The sequence below is a fragment of the Mytilus edulis genome, chromosome 4 (assembly GCF_963676685.1).
Source record: "Mytilus edulis chromosome 4, xbMytEdul2.2, whole genome shotgun sequence".
Lineage (NCBI taxonomy): Eukaryota > Metazoa > Mollusca > Bivalvia > Mytilida > Mytilidae > Mytilus > Mytilus edulis.
Genome location: NC_092347.1, coordinates 96913478 through 96933589, shown reverse-complemented (window position 1 = coordinate 96933589; position 20112 = coordinate 96913478). Strand labels below are relative to the sequence as shown.

Sequence of the window (20112 nt, the reverse complement as noted above, 5' to 3'; positions counted from 1 at the left end):
TACATAGTAATGCAAAACAATAAGATATCAAGTCGACGACATGGTTCTTATCGGGGCCTTTTATAGCTGACTATGCGGTATGGGCTTTGCTCATTGATGAAGGCCTTACGGTTACCTATAGTTGTTAATGTTTGTGTCATTTTGGTTTTTTCTGGATAGTTGTCTCATTGGCAATAATACCACATCTTCTTTTTTATATATAGTATCTAAAGTTGGATGTAGAAAATGCATAACCTCCGATTTTTTTTTATCACGGACGGAGAACATATCAATCTTTTAGTTCAGAAATTTTCGTGTCTGCCCTTCCATTATGTGAATCAAGAAAAATTTCCCCAAAACAGGTAACGATTGTATCGAAAAGAGAAAAATCGAGTGCACCTTTTTATGTTAAGGCATGATTGGGGTGTATATTTTGTCTTTAAAACGTACAAAGCAAGAGTATTTTATATAGCATCTCGTTTCAGATTCTATCATTATTATATATCAAAGCTACAGGTTGACTTTATAACGTAAAAAAATGACAGTACGAAAAGATGAAATATATGGGTCAAGTGAGATACCTATCTAATGAATCACAAAAACAGAGTAGGTTGTTCGAATAGTTATTTTTTCTAAAAGTACTTGACGACAGTCTTTTAATTTGGATGATGAAAATGGATATCTTCGAAAAAATATGATTTTCTTGTGTGTGATAACAAGGGTTTATAATCTTCAACCACTGAAAATGTTTAGTCTGCCCTTCCACGAAATATTTAATTAGAATTTTTTTAAATGCTTAAGAATTTTCAAAAATTCCATCTGACATCCGAACAGACAATATTTTTAAGTTGAATCAATGCAGACAAGATCATTAACTAATGCTCATTAGCTAGTAGATACATTTGTCTTTTAAAATATAACTGACATATAACGATCGATCGTAATGGTGCTATGTGGATAAATTTATCAGTTTTCAAGAGCAAAATTGGCAGAGCGTCATCCCTACAATGGCTTCCATTTCTACGATTGTGAGCATGAACTGGCGTAATGGGGAGATAATTTTGAAGAAGTAGAATCCTTACTGTATGAATAACATTTCTGTATATATACAAATTGACAACGTTCCGCCTTGTGATACGCTTTTCGTACAATACTATTTTAAGGATCTACTTTGCTGGAGCTCACCTTCACTAGTTTATTCGAATGATATTTTCAAAATATTTCTGTTATTTTATTTGCACGACAAAATGAAAGACGATATGGGTGTACATGCAATTTTTTGGCATTTTTAAAAATGTGTATTTATTATATGTCATTAAAAGGAATCCCAGAAACAAACAAAGTCTTTTGTCGAGCAGTTGAAGGCTGTGCACCCCATTTCTTTTTATTATGCTTGTAAGGTGTCATTTTATCGCGCTTTTGTGGCATGTTTTCCCTTCCTGTTCATTTGCATGTCTTTTGGCAATCATTTGATACAAAAAGATAGTTATATAATTACAGATATTTCTTAGAATTGAGGGTCATCCTTTAAAAGTTACGGTCATCATTTACAAATTACGGTCATCTTAATAGCAGTTACGGTCAGCCTTGTTATGAATCGCTGATTCTGTTACGGTCATCTCGATTGTGATTTACGGTCATCTTGGTGATTTTTTCAAATCGAATTTCCCGTTTCATGCACATTTCTCAGAAGTAATTAGTGATTTCCGAGTGATTCTTTTATAAATTTACATCGTTTCAATGTATGATTTGTAAAGAAAATGATATAGAAACACTTTAACAGACAATACAGAAACTGACCTAATTTTTCATCCGACATCTTGGGATGACCGTGAATGCAGTTACGGTCATCAGCTTTACCCCAGTGAACCTTTATCGAATTTGATAAAAGTTTGAAAGAGGTTTTTAAAATTTTGATAGCATTTGTTTACGTCTATTTTCTGATCTTTACTCATAGCCGGACTTTCTTTACGCAATTAATTGTTTTTTAATGATCAATTTATAAAACATCATAGATTGTCATGAAATATTGGCACACTTAAATATTCTAGATCAAGAAAAAATATAAAAAGAGAATTTTAGGGTTTTTTTTAAACAATTTAAGGGACTGATAAACTGATTCACTTTTTGTGGGAAGAAATCATAGGTGTTCCAGGGAATTTTTATATTTCACCTGTTAGAATTAAATTTGCATGTCCATTAAAAGGTGCTTTTGTCGATTGTATGCTCACTCACGGCTCTCTTTAAACATATTTGAAAGTAATAGTGGTTTGGACGTTTTCTCTAAAACCAATGACCACTAGCTTCCAGTTTAACACGATGAATAAGTTAAACATATTTCAAAATTAAACATAAAAATAAACCAATTAGATTCAAAAGTATGTTGCTATTAATGAATTTTTACTGACAGGAATGGTAGATCTCATTCTCGATAACTCGATAGCTTTCGGGGACTTTGTCCCCTCGAAACCACTACCAGCAGGTGCTTTGACATTGAACGGTTGGCACCCCCTTAGACCCTCGCCAAAGCTCGGGCGTACACGTAAAAATGACCCAGCTACGCCACTGGTCGTTTGGAAAGAGTGTATGCATTTTTTTTAAAAACATTGCAAAATCAAATCAAATGAATGGAATCTTGACAGAAAATGAGGATCGTTTAACTAACAGTAAGGAATTACAATCTGGACATTCTAAAATGAAAAAAGTTATATCGCAGAAGCAATTATGAAACGAAGAACGCAAGAAAAATTAATCGTTCAGAGATTATGAACGAACAATAGAAGATTAGTATAGACATGCATATCCTTTTTGTACAGGAAAACAGCATCTGAACGTTTCTTGGTACTTATTGAAACTGCCGATTTTAGGATGGCCAAAAAATTAACTAACTCTAAAAATTATAACTGTCCTGGAAGCAGTGACTAATGCTATGCAGGAAGAATGACTATATATATATTAATGAACAACTAACTAGTAAAATTGAGAATGGAAACTGGTTCGTAAAAATATTTACGAAGTTCACGAAGAAAGCAAAATGTTGGGTGCAAACATTTCTGTCAAGCACAAAGAAAGAAGCACACATGTTTATGGATGATAGAGATGTGTAAATTTTAACCTTACAGTACCTGTGGCTAAACGGGTCATACATTCAACAGCTGCTGGAATAACAGTCAATAGCTGCTGGAATAAGGCACTAAATGAAGTTTAGAAGATGAAGTCGATGGTGCCCAACAACACAGTCCTGTCGACGGAGTAATATGAACGGATTGGTGTGCCATGTCCCGATCAGCGGATCCAAACGGCATGGCAAATGTATCCTGAATAGTTCAAGGATGTCAAGGGACGCTAAAAAAAATTCTTAAGGGCGTTGATGGCAGCTCAATTGAAACAGTCAGTCATACTGGTTTATCTGTTAGTCCAGAACGAAACTTATAAATGTCTTCATTCACAAGAAGAACAAACTTATAATATATCTTATTTAAAGGTTAATAAGAAGGAAGCATTGTCTGCATAATTTGGCTTGCTGTAGGACAATGAGGAAGATTAATCGGACATCCTCTGCATATTGTAACATTATTAACAGAGAGTAATGCGAGAGAGGCGAACGATACCAAAGGGACATTCAAACATACCATTCAAAATCGGGTATGGTTGTTAATGATCACACGAGGATCGCCTTTCTCATGGAAAATAGATACTGGGTTCAGAAGAAACTTTATTATCGAAGAATAGACATTGGTTTAACATGTTAAATGTTTTAGGATGATCAATTTTGACATTAACATGATTAAATGTCTTTTGATGAATAATGTGTCGATTTTCCTTTTAATGTTGTAAGGGAGACATTTAATAAATTAAAATATGTATAGAGAGTTTTCGTGGCAAATTGGATTTGAGCAGTACTTCTTAAAAATGAATGTCAGAAATATACTAATTTCTTGAAAACAGTGATTGATAGCGAAAACAAAACTTTACGACAAAAGAGATGATTTCAGCTTTCCAATTGTGAACTTTCCATTTCTAAATAGCAACATTCCAGCAGCACCTGCATACGGGGTATATATCTCCCAATTGATACGATATTCCCGTGCTTGCATTTCCTATCATGATTTTCTTGATAGAGGGTTACTGCTCACAAGGAAGCTATTAAACCAAGAGTTCCAAATGGTGAAGTTGAAATCATCCCTTCGTAAATAATTTACGAAGGGATGATTTCAAAATTTGTACGGACGCCATCACAAGTTGGTTGACCGTTATGGAATAACCGTTTCACAAATGATATCGGATATGTTCCTTACGTCGTAACTACAATCCCCTTCCCTTTCATGAATGTGACCTACCGAATAAGCCTATTTACCGGATTTGTAATCACATAAGCAACACGACGGGTGCCACATGTGGAGCAGGATCTGCTTACCCTTCCGGAGCACCTGAGATCACCCCTAGTTTTTGGTGGGGTTCGTGTTGTTTATTCTTTATTTTTCTATGTTGTGTCATGTGTACTATTGTTTTTATGTTTGTCTTTTTCATTTTTAGCCATGGCGTTGTCAGTTTGTTTTAGATTTATGAGTTTGACTGTCCCTTTGGTATCTTTCGTCCCTCTTTTAGAGAAAATTTTGTGCGACAACAATGGGAGTGTTTGATTTGATCTGAAGCTTATGCAAGGTCGGTTAGGGAGCTACCATTTGATTTTTATGGGGGGGCTAGGATGAAATATTTTGTCCTGCCTTTTTTTTTTAGCTGTAATCTCTGTCCTGCCTTTTTATTTTTCACTCTGTTTGGTCCTGCCTTTTTTTTTTTAGTTTAACCTGATTTTTTTTTACCTAAATTGTTATCCTGACTTTTTTTTTTTGCAAGTGTCTCATCCTGCCTTTTTTTTTTACTCAAAACTCCTGTCCTGCCTATTTTTTTCAAATTTCATCCTAGCCCCCCCCCCCCCCCCCCATAAAAATCAAATGGTAGCTCCCTTAGATTCCAATGCAAACAATGCATATATAACATTGTACAAGGGATTTGACACGTTTAGCCAGTAATGAATATCATTGAATATGTTGGATATAGATGTTTCTAATAATTTTGAAAAGGATATTTTTGAAAAAATTAAACAGGAAATTTAAAAATGGAAAATCATGTACTAATCTATATTCTGATCAAATAATCTAGTAGGTACCAAAAAAAAACCAACCAAAAAAATACACATGACAGCTATGCGTTGATTACCGAAAATCAAATGGAAAGACCACAAAAGATGCTTATCCTATACAGAAGATAAAATATAACTTCGATGTTTTGTGTTGATCCTAGCGGTTTACATCGTTGGAAAATAGCATCAAATGAAATCTACCGACAAAAAACCTGCATTTTCGACCCCATATTATTTACTTGATCAGTATGCGCCAATGTCATTCAGACTATAATGTAGTCCATCATTAACGTCCCTGAGAATAATTGAAGCAGCAGTTACCTACTTCAGTGTATAATATCATGATGATAAAAATGTATATCGGAAATGATTTGATGAATATCTATGAAAGTTCAAGCTGTTTCGGAGATGACACCATTGCAAAATGTGAAAGATTCTCGTATTTAAATATAGTAACATTTTGAAATAGGAATTCAATGTGCTAGGGTAAAAAGTTATCAAAGGTACCAGGATTATAATTTAGTAGGCCAGATGCGCGTTTCGACTATATAAGACTCACCAGTAACGCTCAAATCAAAATATTTATAAAGCCAAACAAGTACAAAGTTGAAGAGCATTGATGATCCAAAATTCCAAAAAGTTGTGCGAAATACGGCTAAGGTAATCTATGCCTGGGATAAGAAAATCCTTAATTATTCGAAAAATTCAAAGTTTTGTAAACAGGAAATTTTTTAAAAGGACCTCATTATTGATATTCATGTCAACACCGAAATGTTGACTACTGGGCTGGTGATACCCTCGGGGACGAAACGTCCACCAGCAGTGGCATTGACCCAGTGGTGTAAATAGTTATCAAAGGTACCAGGATTATAATTTAGTACGCCAGACGCACGTTTCGTCTACATAAGACTCATCAGTGACGTTCAAATCAAAATATTTATAAAGCCAAACAAGTACAAAGTTGAAGAGCATTGATGATCCAAAATTCCAAAAAGTTGTGCCAAATACGGCTAAGGTAAACTATGCCTGGGATAAGAAAATCCTTAATTTTTCGAAAAATTTAAAGTTTTGTAAACAGGAAATTTATAAAAATGACCACATTATTGATATTCATGGCAACACCGAAATGTTGACTACTGGGCTAGTGATACCCTCGGGGACAAAACGTCCCCCAGCAGTGGCATCGACCCAGTGGTGTAAATAGTTATCAAAGGTACCAGGATTATACTTTAGTACATCAGATACACGTTTCGTCTACATAAGACTCATCAGTGACGTTCAAATAGGCGGTGGATATTAAATAGTGGTTTTCAAAGATATGACTTTGTGAGGTGTATAGATGACTGTCACACATGAGAAGAGCATAACAGAGTGTGAAAAAATATAGTTGTTCGGTTGTAATGAGTATCACTAGAGTTGGTGTTGAAACTAGAAGTAGGATGCACTAGATGATCCTTTTATTTGCGAATATGAATGAAAGTTTACAAATATAAACACATTGTTACATTGTTTTGATGTTATAAAATAATCATAAAAAGAGAATTTTGTATTGTGGAAGTCGTTTATATTTAAAATGGATTTTACCAGAGACATATAATACTGTTATAAATGGCTATTACCATAATCATAAAGAAACAACACATTTTATATATTTAAAAAATTTTTGGAACCAATATCTGAAAACCTGAAAAATAACAGTCTTACATGATTTTTATGACTAAGACAAAATCCTGACTTGAGACAGGCACACAAATATGGCGGGAATAAACATGTTTTGTGTGATCTAAACCTCCTCCAATACCTCTAGCCAATGCAGAATAAAGAAACATATAGCAATATGCAGTCAGTAAAACTCAATTTATGCCTGTCCCAAGCCCGGAGCCTGTCATTCAGTGGTTGTGACGTTTTTTGCTCTTTTTTTGTACATTAATTGGCTGTTAGTTTTCTTGTTTGAACTGTTATACATTTGTGATTTCATGGCCTTTTATAGCTAACTATGCAGATTGTGATTTGGTCATTGTTGAAGGCCGTACAGCGACCTTTAATGTCTGTGTCATAAGGTCTCTTGTGGAGAGATGTCTCATTGGCAATCATACCAGATCTTCTTATTTATATTTATAAAAAAATGTGCTTCTGTGCATGCTTTCTCACCCTAATAAAGTTAAAAAAAGGAGCATTCAATTCTGAAATGTTTATAATAATACATTGACCATTTTGGAATGGCCTACAGTACATTTACCATTTTGGAATGGCCTACAGTACATTGGCCATTTTGGAATGGCCTACAGTACATTGGCCATTTTGGAATGGCCTACAGTACATTGACCATTCTTGAATGATATCAGTATGTATTGTCTATTCTGTAGTAAGTAACAGAACTTAGTATAATATAAACACCAATAACATTACTGTCTATCCTGTATGATAGGTTTCTTACTATAACACTACCACAACTGATGTCTATTTCTGGCTGGGATTTTTAGTATTTGTAATGTTATCTGATGATGAGGTCACTCAGTGAATCATGTGATGTGTTCGCTGCTTGCAGTATTAAAATTTTCTGTCTGAACCTGTCGTTGATTTCTTAATAGATTTTTTACTTTTAGACGTTAATTTTAATGCAGTTGTGTAGGTCAGATTGTAGCAGAAATTACCTATCCTTGTGGAGAACCAATTTTTATCTCTAGTTTTATTGGAGTGTATGTTTGCCACTTGTAATCAAAATAATTATATTTTTCTTTTATTGCAACTTCTTTAATAAAGGTTATCATATAACAAATATACTCAATGTTATTCATATGATAGATTTTTCTTAAATTTCAAACACCCATATCTTCAAATATTGAAAAACAGTAAAATCTAACATATGACAACATCCAATACTGCTCCTAATGGGCCCTTAAAAATGTGGTCAATTTAAACAAATATTTAGATTTCAACCACCCATTTTTCAATTTTGATTACTAGATCAGCAAGGTGCATTTAATTTAATAATAATAAGAAGAACGGCACAAAACTGTGGATAATAGATTTATTTAATTGCACAAAATACAGACCATGAATCAGTTACTAATGATTTTTTTAATAATATGTAGGCAAATTATAATATGTTTTTCAGTCCTTTGGAAACAGTTGTGATCTTTAATCAGACTTGTGTACACTTTTCAACAATGAAATCAGAAGAAAACAAGAAAATTAGAAATTCATTTTTTATGTTAACCATAGAAAAACTGTGAACAGGAAAACATAAAAAGATTAAAACTAAAAACACATCAACAATATAATTCAAAATAAGCTATGATTTAGAGAAAAGAATTTCACACCTGTCCAATTTAAAAAAAAAAGGGTTTAATATGTGAACTGACTTTTATTTTGAAAAAAACAGTATTTCAAAAATATTAGTGAATCAAGATTATTTATTGTAAGATTTTGAATTGTTTGTATACAACAAAGTCCAATATATTTTGTTTAAATCTCAAAACACTGACAATATTATTATCAATGTCACACTTTGTTAAGTCTGCAGAAACAGACTCAAAATATACATATAAACTCTAAGGTGGGACTAAAATTGATCACAATATTTTTATCTAAATGATGTCATATCTATTTTACAGCAGTCATATGTCCCCACGTTTTTCCAACACTGATGGAAACTTTTACTGGAACCTTTAATTTAACAACAGAACCACACAATGCACTAGAATCTTCCATCACTGTTTTTAATATGCCTGAAAGTATAAAAATCTAAGAATCAATTTCACATTACATATTTCAAAAATGTATATTCTTCATCACCCTCAAATTATGTGTCATTTTAGGTGGCTCATATTTTGTAGAGGAGGGAAACCAAAAACATAAAAAAAATCTTGCTTTTTAAGATTTTTGAAGGACAGTAAATGTTTATCCAGCAATGTGCTTCCTAGGCAATCTGTATATATCAATGATTTTTATAGCAATTCCTAATTAGTATTTGGGCTGTTACAGTATGTATTGATGGTGCAGTCAAAACTTTTTGTTATTCTGTGGGTCACAATGAAGAGAGTTTTAGTCTACCCTACACATTTTCCAGTTTATAATAATGTGTGGTTTGTTTCAATCAATTAAATAAAATAAAGAGTACCTAAAGTGACATAGGAAGGGTGTGAAATGTGACAGGCTCAACAGAATCTCTCTGTTTCAAGAGAGTTATATATGTAGACATGGAATCAAACATGTAGAACAAATAAAAAAAAATAACTCCTGCAATGAGATATTTAGTCTTAAAAGAGTTTAACTAATCATATAAACTGAGGATACTTACTTTGAACTGCCTTGATGTCGTCATCATGAACCTCCAGCAGTAACTCATCATGTATCTGATACAATTGTCTAAAAAAGTTTAAAAGTTATACCATGTAAGTACAGAATTATTCCAATCTAAAAACATTCAGAACATAGATACTGGTAATCTAGGCAATACTTTAAGTTGGTTAATAATCATAAATAACTAGTTGATAATCATAAATAACTGGTATCACTTGAAACCTATTAAAACAGGTTTTTCTGAGCTCTTTGAAGAACCACTACTTGTCAGGAATCTTGCTGAGAAACAAAACTATTTCTCATATCAATTGTTTTAACTAGGCATCAGTACTGCACTTTTTCTCTAACTGGTGTTTGACACCAAAGTAACAATATTGCTTGGTTGTACGGAAATCTCCCAAGTCTGTACACATAAGAAATTTATCACAATGTGTCATTGGGCGCACTACGTTTGCGCGCATTTGGGGATTAAAATATTTTACTTTTGCGCGCAGCTTTTGATTACATTTGCGCGCATTCATTTTACAGGTAATCTCAGGTAAAAATAATAATTCATATATATTAAATTATTAATGACTGTACTGTACTGGTATTTTCATAATAGATATGACTATTAATTATTAATTTTGAAAATAGTTTGTTAATTCAAATTATATAATTGTTCATATTGAATTTTAAAATCAATTTAAAACCCCGTTATATCTTAAGTTCAAGTTATGATAAATAGGCTATGTCACAGATTTTTTAAACTTTTGTCTACACCTTTGACTTGTTGAATTGTATCTGAAAATCGAAAAAAAAAATGCGGCTTTATCTCCTTTTTTCCCTGCCTAAAAAGAGTTTAGACTAACGGAAGGGGTACTGATAATTGTAAATAATTGAACAAATTGATGAATAAATAAGTATTATGACCTGTATTTTCCCTAAAATATTATTGATTGAATTCTTTCAAAATAGGGGCCTTAGGAGACTTAGACTAACAGAAAGGGTACTGATACTTGTAAATAATTGAACAAATTAATAAATAATAAAGTATTATGACCTGTATTTTACCTGAGTTTACCTGTCAAAAAAATGCGCGCAAATGTAAGCAAAAGCTGCGCGCAAACGTAATGATTTTTGCGCGCAAATGTAATGGTAATGCGCGCAAACGTAATGCACCGGTGTCATTGCTGTACAAAATCAATATATGCCATGGTAAAAGGCAGTTGATTAAAATTTCTTAACAGTTGAACAGTCTGGTTTGATAGAACAAATTGAAATTGGGTTAGAACTGTGAATGAACTGCAATAGGTGGAGAGCAATACTTTCAGTCAAGTTACAGTAAAAGATTGAAAACCATCTAAATGTTATTGCAAGTTAAAAGGATTGGAATCTGTTTTAGAGATAAATTTAACTATAGTCCAATAGGAATGAAATGTAGGTCAAATTAGCATAATTTGGAGAAGGTATATATAACTATGTATTATAGTAATCCATCACTTAGTTTGATATAAACAAAATCCCAGTCTTTCCACCTCAGCATGATATTCTAAAAGTATATCATTACAAAGATTCTTATAAAGATATAGCCTACTACAAACCTAGCCCTGAGATGTTGATGGTTTCTAAGTGACTGTTCAATTTGAAGCATTGCTGCTTTACATAAATCTGCTGCTGACCCTGAAATATTAAATTCCATATCAATTTATACTTGCTCTGTTAATTTCTTTTTCATGTTCATATAAGTCTTTCCCATTAGTACATGCTTAGGGGTCATCCATAATTGTCAACCATTTTCCAAAGTGTACAAAACGTACACTTTACACTGGGGGGAGGGGGTTAAAAAATCAACATTTTTTCCGTACGCTTTTTTTTTTATTTCCGGAATTTATATCGTTTCCGTAGGGAAAGTCGATTTATAAAATCGAGAATTGGCTTGGGTGTGTTTCTCTTCTTATTTCTTCTTTATTATTTTCACTTGATGATATTGATTTCGATATCATAATTCTACTCAATCGGGATTGAACGATTAAAAGATCAAATCATATGAAAACTAAATCTATCAAAAATGTGAACTAGTAAAATTATTTAAGCAAAAAGTTTGCAAGCATTTCTCAGTACCCCGATTTTCAATTTCACCTGCTTTATTATTGATCGATATCGTTTTACTCTGTTTAATAAACAAAATTGATCGAAACACTAAATTCGTTGAATGTTTTGATTTTGACAAGACACCATTTTTGTGAAAAGATTTTAAACTGGTCCTTCGATTAATTTTTTTGTAATGCATTCCAAAATAGTAAACCAGTAAACCGGAAGTAAACTTATTTTTCTTAGTAAAAGCCTCCTTCAATTAGGAGCACCTCCATATGAAGTTTAACCTTAACTTAGAAAATATCCAATATAGTTACACGTTACAGTATATATACATAAACGATAATAGTGCCATGAATGGCATATTTACAGGGACCATTTAAATAGAAATACAGGCGGGAAATTTAAAAACTCAAAATGTTTTAAAACATTACACTTTTATTGATTGCTGTCTTGAGCTCTGATTCCATCAACAACTGTCAGTCCATACTCATGATACTTTACCAATGCAATAAAACCATGCATTTCCCTTTCTTTGATTCTTAGCATAATTTATGTGCCCTTTTGTTAATATTTTGCATGCTCTAGGTGCCCTTTTTTATTGGAGTTACCATTTCCACTGTGTGATAGGGGAAACACTAATCTTTGTACTCTTTATTCTGACAAAACACAAGCATCACAGATAGATGTCATCAAATAAAACAGTCAGATATGTTTTAGTTTTTTTTTCAATGCAAAGTTCTATATTAAACAAAAATATAATAGACAGGATCTTCTTTTTATTAAGAATAACTGATTCTTCTCTTGAAATCTGAAAATGGTTGATGTACACTTTTTGAGGGAGGGTGGGGGGTCTGAAAAAGTGTATGTTTTGTACACTTTGGAAAATGGTTGACAATTATGGATGACCCCTTATATGATTATAACCAAATAATTAAGTACAAGTGAAATTTGGAAAAACAGAGGTAAAAGGGGGATGATAGATACCAAAGGGACAGTCAAACTCATAAATCTAAAATAAACTGACAACGACATGGCTAAAAATGAAAAAGACAAACTGTAAACTTGTACAGTTGTGCAAGCACTTTTATGTTAATTATGGCTAAAAATGAAAAAGACAAACTTTAAACTTGAACAGTTGTGCAAGCACTTTTATGTAAATTATGGCTAAAAATGAAAAAGACAAACTGTAAACTTGTACAGTTGTGCAAGCGCTTTTATGTAAATTATTATTTTTTTTATCAAAAGCAGACATCTGATGTACCATTTCAATTTTTTTTCTTCAAAATACAATGCATCTAGCTGAGGCTGTTTTCAACCTCACATTAAAAAACAATATAAAAGGTCCACTAAAACCATCTAATCTGCCTATAACATAGTGATATTATATATACTCCACCTGTCAGATATACATGAAAACACTACTTGAGATTAAGTCAACACAAAACAAATTTGACTCTGACCTTTGACCTTGATATATAAATCATTACCATTTGTTTTTTTTTCTATAGAAACAAAAGTAACTTAAGGATGTATTCTTTTGATTTTTCAATCTCACCGAAATCTCGTTCTGGAATTATTTCCCTAACATGTGAAACAAGTGGAAAATATAATAAATTTTAAAAATATTATAATCAAACATAACTCTGTGAAAAAATTGATTAATTACAATGAATAGTTTTTGAGTAATCCAGTTTTCAAATTTTACGACCAAATAAGTCAGTCTTTTTAGCCAAAATTTTGAGAAAAAATGGGTGAGGGGTACAAAAAATGATTTTACAGGAATCATGTACATCCCATATCATTTTTGTCTTTTCAGATTTCTTAGATATGTATTTTTCAATCATTTATAACAAAACAGTTGAGATAATATGCACTTTGTACTTAAAACTTAGAAAAATCACACATTTACAAATTTGACAGCATGGTAAATTTGACACAAAAAAGCATCAAAATATGAAAAAATCTTTTATTAACTCCAACCTACAGTCTTTTTAAGTTAAATTTATTCAGATTGGTCGGACAGGTCCACTTCATTTTTATTGAAAGTATGAAAAAAAGTTTAACTGTGGAACTATGATTTTTTTCACGATAAAAGCCAAAAAATAGGTAAAAATTGATGAAAAATTGGAAAATCATCAAAATTGGATATTTTCAAAGGTCTGTAGCAAAAAAAGAAGTGCACCACCATATGAATTTTCTTCACCAATATTTTTTTCACAGTCATATAACCCCAAAAACTGGGTTAAGAAAAAAAGTTTAATCCTAGAATTTTTTTACTTCTCAGTGGTGTACATCCTTAAGTTTGGTTAAGTTTTGTTTGCTGACAAATAAAATGTACCTTGAACACAAAAGTTGACAGCCTGTCTTTCTGCTTGAGCTCTGAGAGGAGGTGATGGATGTTTAATATTTGGAATCATTCTCTTTCTTTTGAAAATTGTGCTTGTAAAACCTGTGAATTATTACTCTATGTATAAACATGCGGAGTATTGACACATTATACAGACAAAATATTTACTAAAATATTACAAATCCTACAGATCTTACAATTTGATCTTAAACTTGGAGGAATTTCTTGTAAGATTTTCTTTATACTAAAATAGAAATTACCTAAGTACAATAAAAGAACAAAAAATAGACTTTTGCCAACTTAAGTACATTTCATAGTGTATTTCATTTCTCAGTTAATGCATTGAATTTCACAATTCAGAAAATATTTGAATAATGAAGTGACTATACCAATTTTGGCATCATGCATGTTTTTTTTTTCTTCAATTTCTTCCAAAAAAAAGTCAAGTTTTTTGAGACTCCTGGGAATTAAGATTGTCTCTTGTTAAAGTCTTAATTGGTTGCTGTCTCATTTACTACTATATATCTTGTATCACTTTATTTTGAATATTTACAGTGTTGTCTAGTTTTATCAATAATTGTTTTTTGCACTATATTGACTTAGGGTACATTAGGATACCTTCATATAGGACATGATAGTCAATGTTTAAACATAAGGTTTTGTATAAGCAGTAAATGTACAAACTGAATTATAAGATCTAGAATTTTGTGCTAAATGTACATACACAACTCTTTAATAGAATCAAAACTAACAAACTGATTCACCATAACATTGTCTGATTGCTTATATCTATATTCAATATCTACTCACCATGTTTCTGACAGAATTCTACACACTTCTTTGAAAACTGATTTACAGCAGGAAACTTTACTGAAATCAAAATTTGATTTACATTATCATGCATTAAATAATGAAATTTCAGGTTATTACATAGCAATTTAACATATAAAGCTCTAAAGATGGACACTTTCAATCATTGTGGATGAGAATAGTATTCATGACAGTTTTTCTGTATTTTATTTAGTTTTTGTAAAAGACACAAAAAAAAACGGTAAAAGAAATTAATAAGTCAATCACTCCTATAAAGAGTAAAACAACAATCTCAGTACTTTTACTGATTTGTCTTATTGATCTTTTTTGCTATTTTTTAGTGTCTATTTTTTATAGTTTTCAAGATAGTAGGAAAAATTGTAAAATATTAAGGAACAGGTACTGTAACATGAAGTAACCTCAAATTTTTGGTTACTTGACTTGCTTGTAGGTCATGTCTTGCTGATCATTTTTGCCTATTCAAGTTTCTATTTATCTATTGTTCATGCATCATTGTCAATATAATGGAATTTGATGTGACTGTCATACAAGTGAGAGGTTTAGCTAGCTACAAAACCAGAATCAATCCAGCATTTTCTACATAAGAAAATACCTGTACCAAGCAAGGAATATGACAGTTGTAATCCATTCATTTGATGTGTTTGAGCTTTTTATTTTGCCATGTGGGTAGGGACTTTGCTTTTTGAATTTTCCTACAAGTTCAGTATTTTTGTGATTTTACTTTTTATATATTTTTTAGATAGGCCAGGCGATCTAATAAAAAGGGTATGTGTTACATAAACAGACAGATCCAGGAAGTTTTTCTGATGAAATTTTGAAAAGAACCTTACATTTAGGAAAACCTAAAGTAAAACCCCTTCAGATTTTTTCCTGTTTTTGAATAACAAAATACTTCACTTCCATCATTATAGTGGTATCTTATGCAATATGTTTCCTTAGTATCCACTCCTTTCAGAGAGATGAAAGTAAAGTACTGGGAGTTTCCAACGAGATACTTCAAGATGAAACACTATTGCAAAAGGTTTCAAATATTACTATAAGTTTACTAATTTTTTCATAGTTTTATGATTTAAGCTTGAACACTGATGGATTATCTTTTTAACCTATGCTTTATTTTTTCTATGTTTCTAGTTGTTTCATCAAAGTCTATAAGAAATGACACTGATGTTGATAGCAGAATGGACTTCATGGAAAGTTCCTTGGAAAAAATGGAACGGAGGATTTTAAATCTGACCAATGAGGTTACGATTTTATCTAAAAGTAAGTTCAGTTTTTTTGTATGTTAACAGTTCCTATACCTATATATTGTTTCAGATCTTTATATTATTTTACCAATGTAGAGGGCTGTAAACATGAACACAACTTAGCAAAAGGCTATAACGTGTTCTGAAAGTCATAAATTATGTCTACATTTTCAAAGGTTTTGTCACATGTAGCAGAGAAAAATTTTCCTGTGTTCATTGTTTAGCCTGAATTAATTTTGTGACAGGTTCTAAGAAAAGTTTCAACAAACAAGAATGTGTCCACAGTACACAGATGCCCCACTCGCACTATCAATTTCTATGTTCAGTGGACCGTGAAATTGGGGTCAAAAACCTAATTTGGCATAAAAATTAGAAAGATCATATCATAGGAACATGCGGGGTTTCCGCTGGCGGTCGCCATTTTCGCAATTTGCGAAAAAATAATGATTGTGGCGATAAAAATTCGTCATTGGCGAAAGAATTTGGCGAAAGAAATATGTATAACGATTTATTTTCAGCCATCGTGTTTATTTACTTTTTTCGGGTTTCTCTGATTTTACCGATCAGACAATACTCGGAATTCACCTTGAACTCGTTAAGATTTTGACAGAAAATCAATTATCAGCTGATTGCATTTATAGCTATAGACATCAAAGGACTAGATAATAACCAGGTGTTGATTGTATGATATGACAAAATGATATGGTTAAATGGCTTCTGTCAAATGTCACAAAAGAGATTTATTAACCACTTCGCGACGCACATGTTTGAAACAAAATTTTTACGCTTCCTCTCCTTCTTTTAATGATAGTCCAGAAAAGAAAACTGTTGTTATGACGAAAAATGTTCAAAAGCAAGAAAGGTCTCTGATTTAAAACTTTATCATTTAAATGTCATATAGATAATTGATTTGAGTGGGTACTTTAAGTCCTTTCAGTGACCCACGTGTTTCAAGCATATAGTTTTACTTATTTACCATGTTTACGATGGTTTAGAAAAGAAAACTGTCGTTATGAAGAAATCTATTCAAAAGGTTGGCATGAGAGTAACCCTTCAATGTAATGACTACACCTTACACGATGGATCAATTTCAAATGATAAAATGTTTTGATTTGTTGTAAAAACCACTTCTTATTTAGGGGGGGGGCTAGGAAAAAAAGGAAATTTTTAAAAGAAAAATATATCTGTGTTACTTGGCGAAAAAAATAATAAAGTGGCGAAAATTATATTGTTTTGGCGAAAGAGGTGGCGAAAAAAGGAATTGACCCAGGGGAAACCTATACTAAAGTTGAAGTTGATTGGACTTCAACTTCATCAAAAACTACCTTGACCAAAAACTTTAACCCGAAGATTGGACATCAACTTCATCAAACACTACCTTGACCAAAAACTTTAACCTGAAGATTGGACTTCAACTTCATCAAAAACTACCTTAACCAAAAACTTTAACCTGAAGCGTGACAAATGGACGAACGAACGAAACGAACAGACGGACGAACGAACGGATGCACAGACCAGAAAACATAATGCCCCTCTACTATCGTAGGTGGGGCATAAAAACATAGTGTTACTTTCAAATGAAAGCATTAATAACTGAGATGGATTGGTTTCTATAAGATTTATGTAAGTTTCAGCTGTAAAATCAATAATTATGTCTTTATAAATGCTCGAAAGTTTAATTTTGTTACCTTGTTCATTCAATGTTTTCAAAATTACTAATCGTTTTCCATGTGTGCTTTTATATTCCTAATGTGCAGTTAAAGCACCTGAAAAAATTAATTCCATTTTCTAACTTAAAGAATTCAAAATGTGATTATAAATAATGTTTTTTGCTATTTTCAGGAAAGAATGAGGAACATGTAATGTTTTATGTGACATTGTCATCTTATACTGTACTCAACCAAAAATCAATAGTGATATTTAATGAGATTCAGTATGAAGAAGGAGTGAACTTCAACAATGGAGATGGTGTGTTTGTTTCACCTATTTCTGGTGTCTTTATGTTTGCTTGGACAATACGCACATACAGTGGGAAAACTATTGATACAGAACTAAAGGTTGATAATGTTGTAAAGGCTGAGCAAATCCTAAACTTAGGATCAGCAGCCGGGAACATTCAAACTACTCAATTTGTTATTTGCCAAGTAAAAAAAGGTGATCATGTTTGGATTCAAACAGCACCTGATTATACCAGCACAAATACCTTTCATGATTATCATGGTACTAAAAGTTCATTTATGGGCATTTTGATTCACAGGTCTTAATTAAAAAAAAATAGCAACACCTATGCAAGACTACAAATTAACATAGTGGCTACATTGTAATTAGAAAAGGGCACTTCTCATTGTTTTTTTAATAAAACATTATATATATATCTTCTATATGTTTGTACTTATATTATTACAATCACATTTAGTAAAGAGAATAATAACAATGAGACTACAAACTAATTGTTTAATTTTATTTGAATTTTTCAATTTTTAGCAAAATTTGCATGTCAATATCTATAAAGAAACAGAAAATTATCTAATTCTACTAAAAACAATTCAAATCTCAACCTCATGATCATCACAATATCCTTAGATCTATTTAAATATTTGAGTATTCAAATATGGATGCCAATGAGTCAACAACCAAACAATATCAAAACCAGTATACAAAATATCTACTGTACACAACAATCTCTTTTATGATGATTTTGCATTGCTGATAACTCAAATTACCTAGGTGTCATCTGATGAATTTGATTATGTTACACTGATTTGTAGATCTTGTTTTGCTGTTAATTTTTGCATCTTAAAGTTTCTCTATATCTATCATAGTTTTCAAGATAATAGGCAAAAATGGAGAATAAAATAAAATGAGCAATAACTCCAGTAAGACTCCCTTACAGTTTTGACATACATAGACAATTGGTAGAGCTAAGTAGTTTCAGAGGAGAAAATTTTTGTACAAGTAAACTGACAATGACAACAGTAGTTGAACACTAAGTGAGTTGAAAAAAAAAAATCTTTTATCAATGATTGTGAACTGCAGTGGTATTGTTAGCTTTTTTCAAAACTACCTCTACCCTAGGCCTTTTTTATTGGGAAAATATGCGTCATTTTTATCAAATTGGGAAATTTAGAATAAACCATGAATTTGACCGAAACTTCAATTTGCAGACCCCCTTTCAAGAGTCAAACCCTGCTTTGAAATAAGACCCCTTATTGTCAGTGATGAAACTTAAATAGACCCTCAAATCTGCACATATAGTCATTTTAGGCATACAAAATGTATAAATGAGTCTTTTTCAGTTTGTATTCATGCACAATTACTACTGAGACTGCACTGTTTGGGGAAAAAGTCTTTAAGGGAATAATTTTTAGCGGCCATTTTTTTTTCAAATTGTGATTCTTCTCCAGGGGAAAAAGCCTTTATTCTCCGGTAATTTAAGGCAAACAATATCACTGAGGTGTTATATGTAAATCCATTTGCCTCTTTATCTGAGATTAAATTTCATTTTTAAAGAAGTTTTCCATTCCAAATATACGTATACCATGAACAGAGTCAGTAAATTAAGCAAAATAAGTCATCTGAATATATAGGAAATTGAACCTCAATCCATCCATATATTATATTTTTTATCATCTGAATTACAATGCAATTATTATAGAACCAACCAGATTGCCTGATTACCTGTATATCTGTGCATGGGTGGATCCAGAAATGTTCATAAGTTGGGGCTCACTAACTGCCTAAAAGGGGGCCCGCTCGAGCATGCTTCAGCGATTCCCTATATAATCACACCATATTTTGCACAGAAAAGGGGGGGGGGGGGGGGGGGCTGCCCCTTAAATCCGCCTCTGCTATGATTTATGCATTGAATAGATATAAGAAGATGTGTTATGAATGCCAATGAGACAACTCTCCATCCAAGTCACAACTTGTAAAAGTATTGAACTCTATATTTCATTCAATAATTAATAGATGCAGACATACTTATTATATTTCTAAAACTTTCCTAGGGACTTTTACCTGATAAACAAGAATGTTAAGAATATGGCTCAGCCAGCCAGTCTAGTACAAAGCATGTTTATAAGACCCATTGGTTGCCTTCGGCTGTTGTTTGCTCTATGGTCGGGTGGTTGTCGCTTTGACATATTCACCATTTCCTTTCTCAATTTTATTTCTTATTAACAGAT

The 20112-nt window shown here is 32.1% G+C and overlaps 2 protein-coding genes across 4 annotated transcripts in view; one reads left to right on the top strand and one right to left on the bottom strand.

The window, feature by feature from the left end:
• Window positions 1-8139: 8139 nt before the first annotated feature.
• The window catches only part of LOC139521160 (DNA polymerase nu-like), a 31909-nt gene continuing 19936 nt past the window's right edge, over window positions 8140-20112 (bottom strand). For 2 of the 3 annotated variants that reach the window (XM_071314466.1, XM_071314467.1), the window contains exons 19-23: window positions 14664-14723; window positions 13845-13955; window positions 11011-11089; window positions 9426-9493; window positions 8140-8853 (exon numbers count right to left, since the gene is read on the bottom strand). In XM_071314466.1, the coding sequence (XP_071170567.1) occupies window positions 8729-8853; window positions 9426-9493; window positions 11011-11089; window positions 13845-13955; window positions 14664-14723 (443 nt within the window). In that variant the 3' untranslated portion in view covers window positions 8140-8728. Of the gene's footprint in view, window positions 8854-9425; window positions 9494-11010; window positions 11090-13844; window positions 13956-14663; window positions 14724-17616; window positions 17695-20112 lie in introns of those variants that run through there. The other variant, XR_011664023.1, reaches the window with a different exon arrangement.
• LOC139521162 (uncharacterized) lies at window positions 15732-18309 on the top strand. Its single transcript, XM_071314470.1, has 2 exons — window positions 15732-15944; window positions 17771-18309. The coding sequence occupies exons 1-2, from the start codon at window positions 15770-15772 to the stop codon at window positions 18190-18192; spliced, it is 597 nt and encodes a 198-aa protein (XP_071170571.1). The 5' UTR covers window positions 15732-15769; the 3' UTR covers window positions 18193-18309.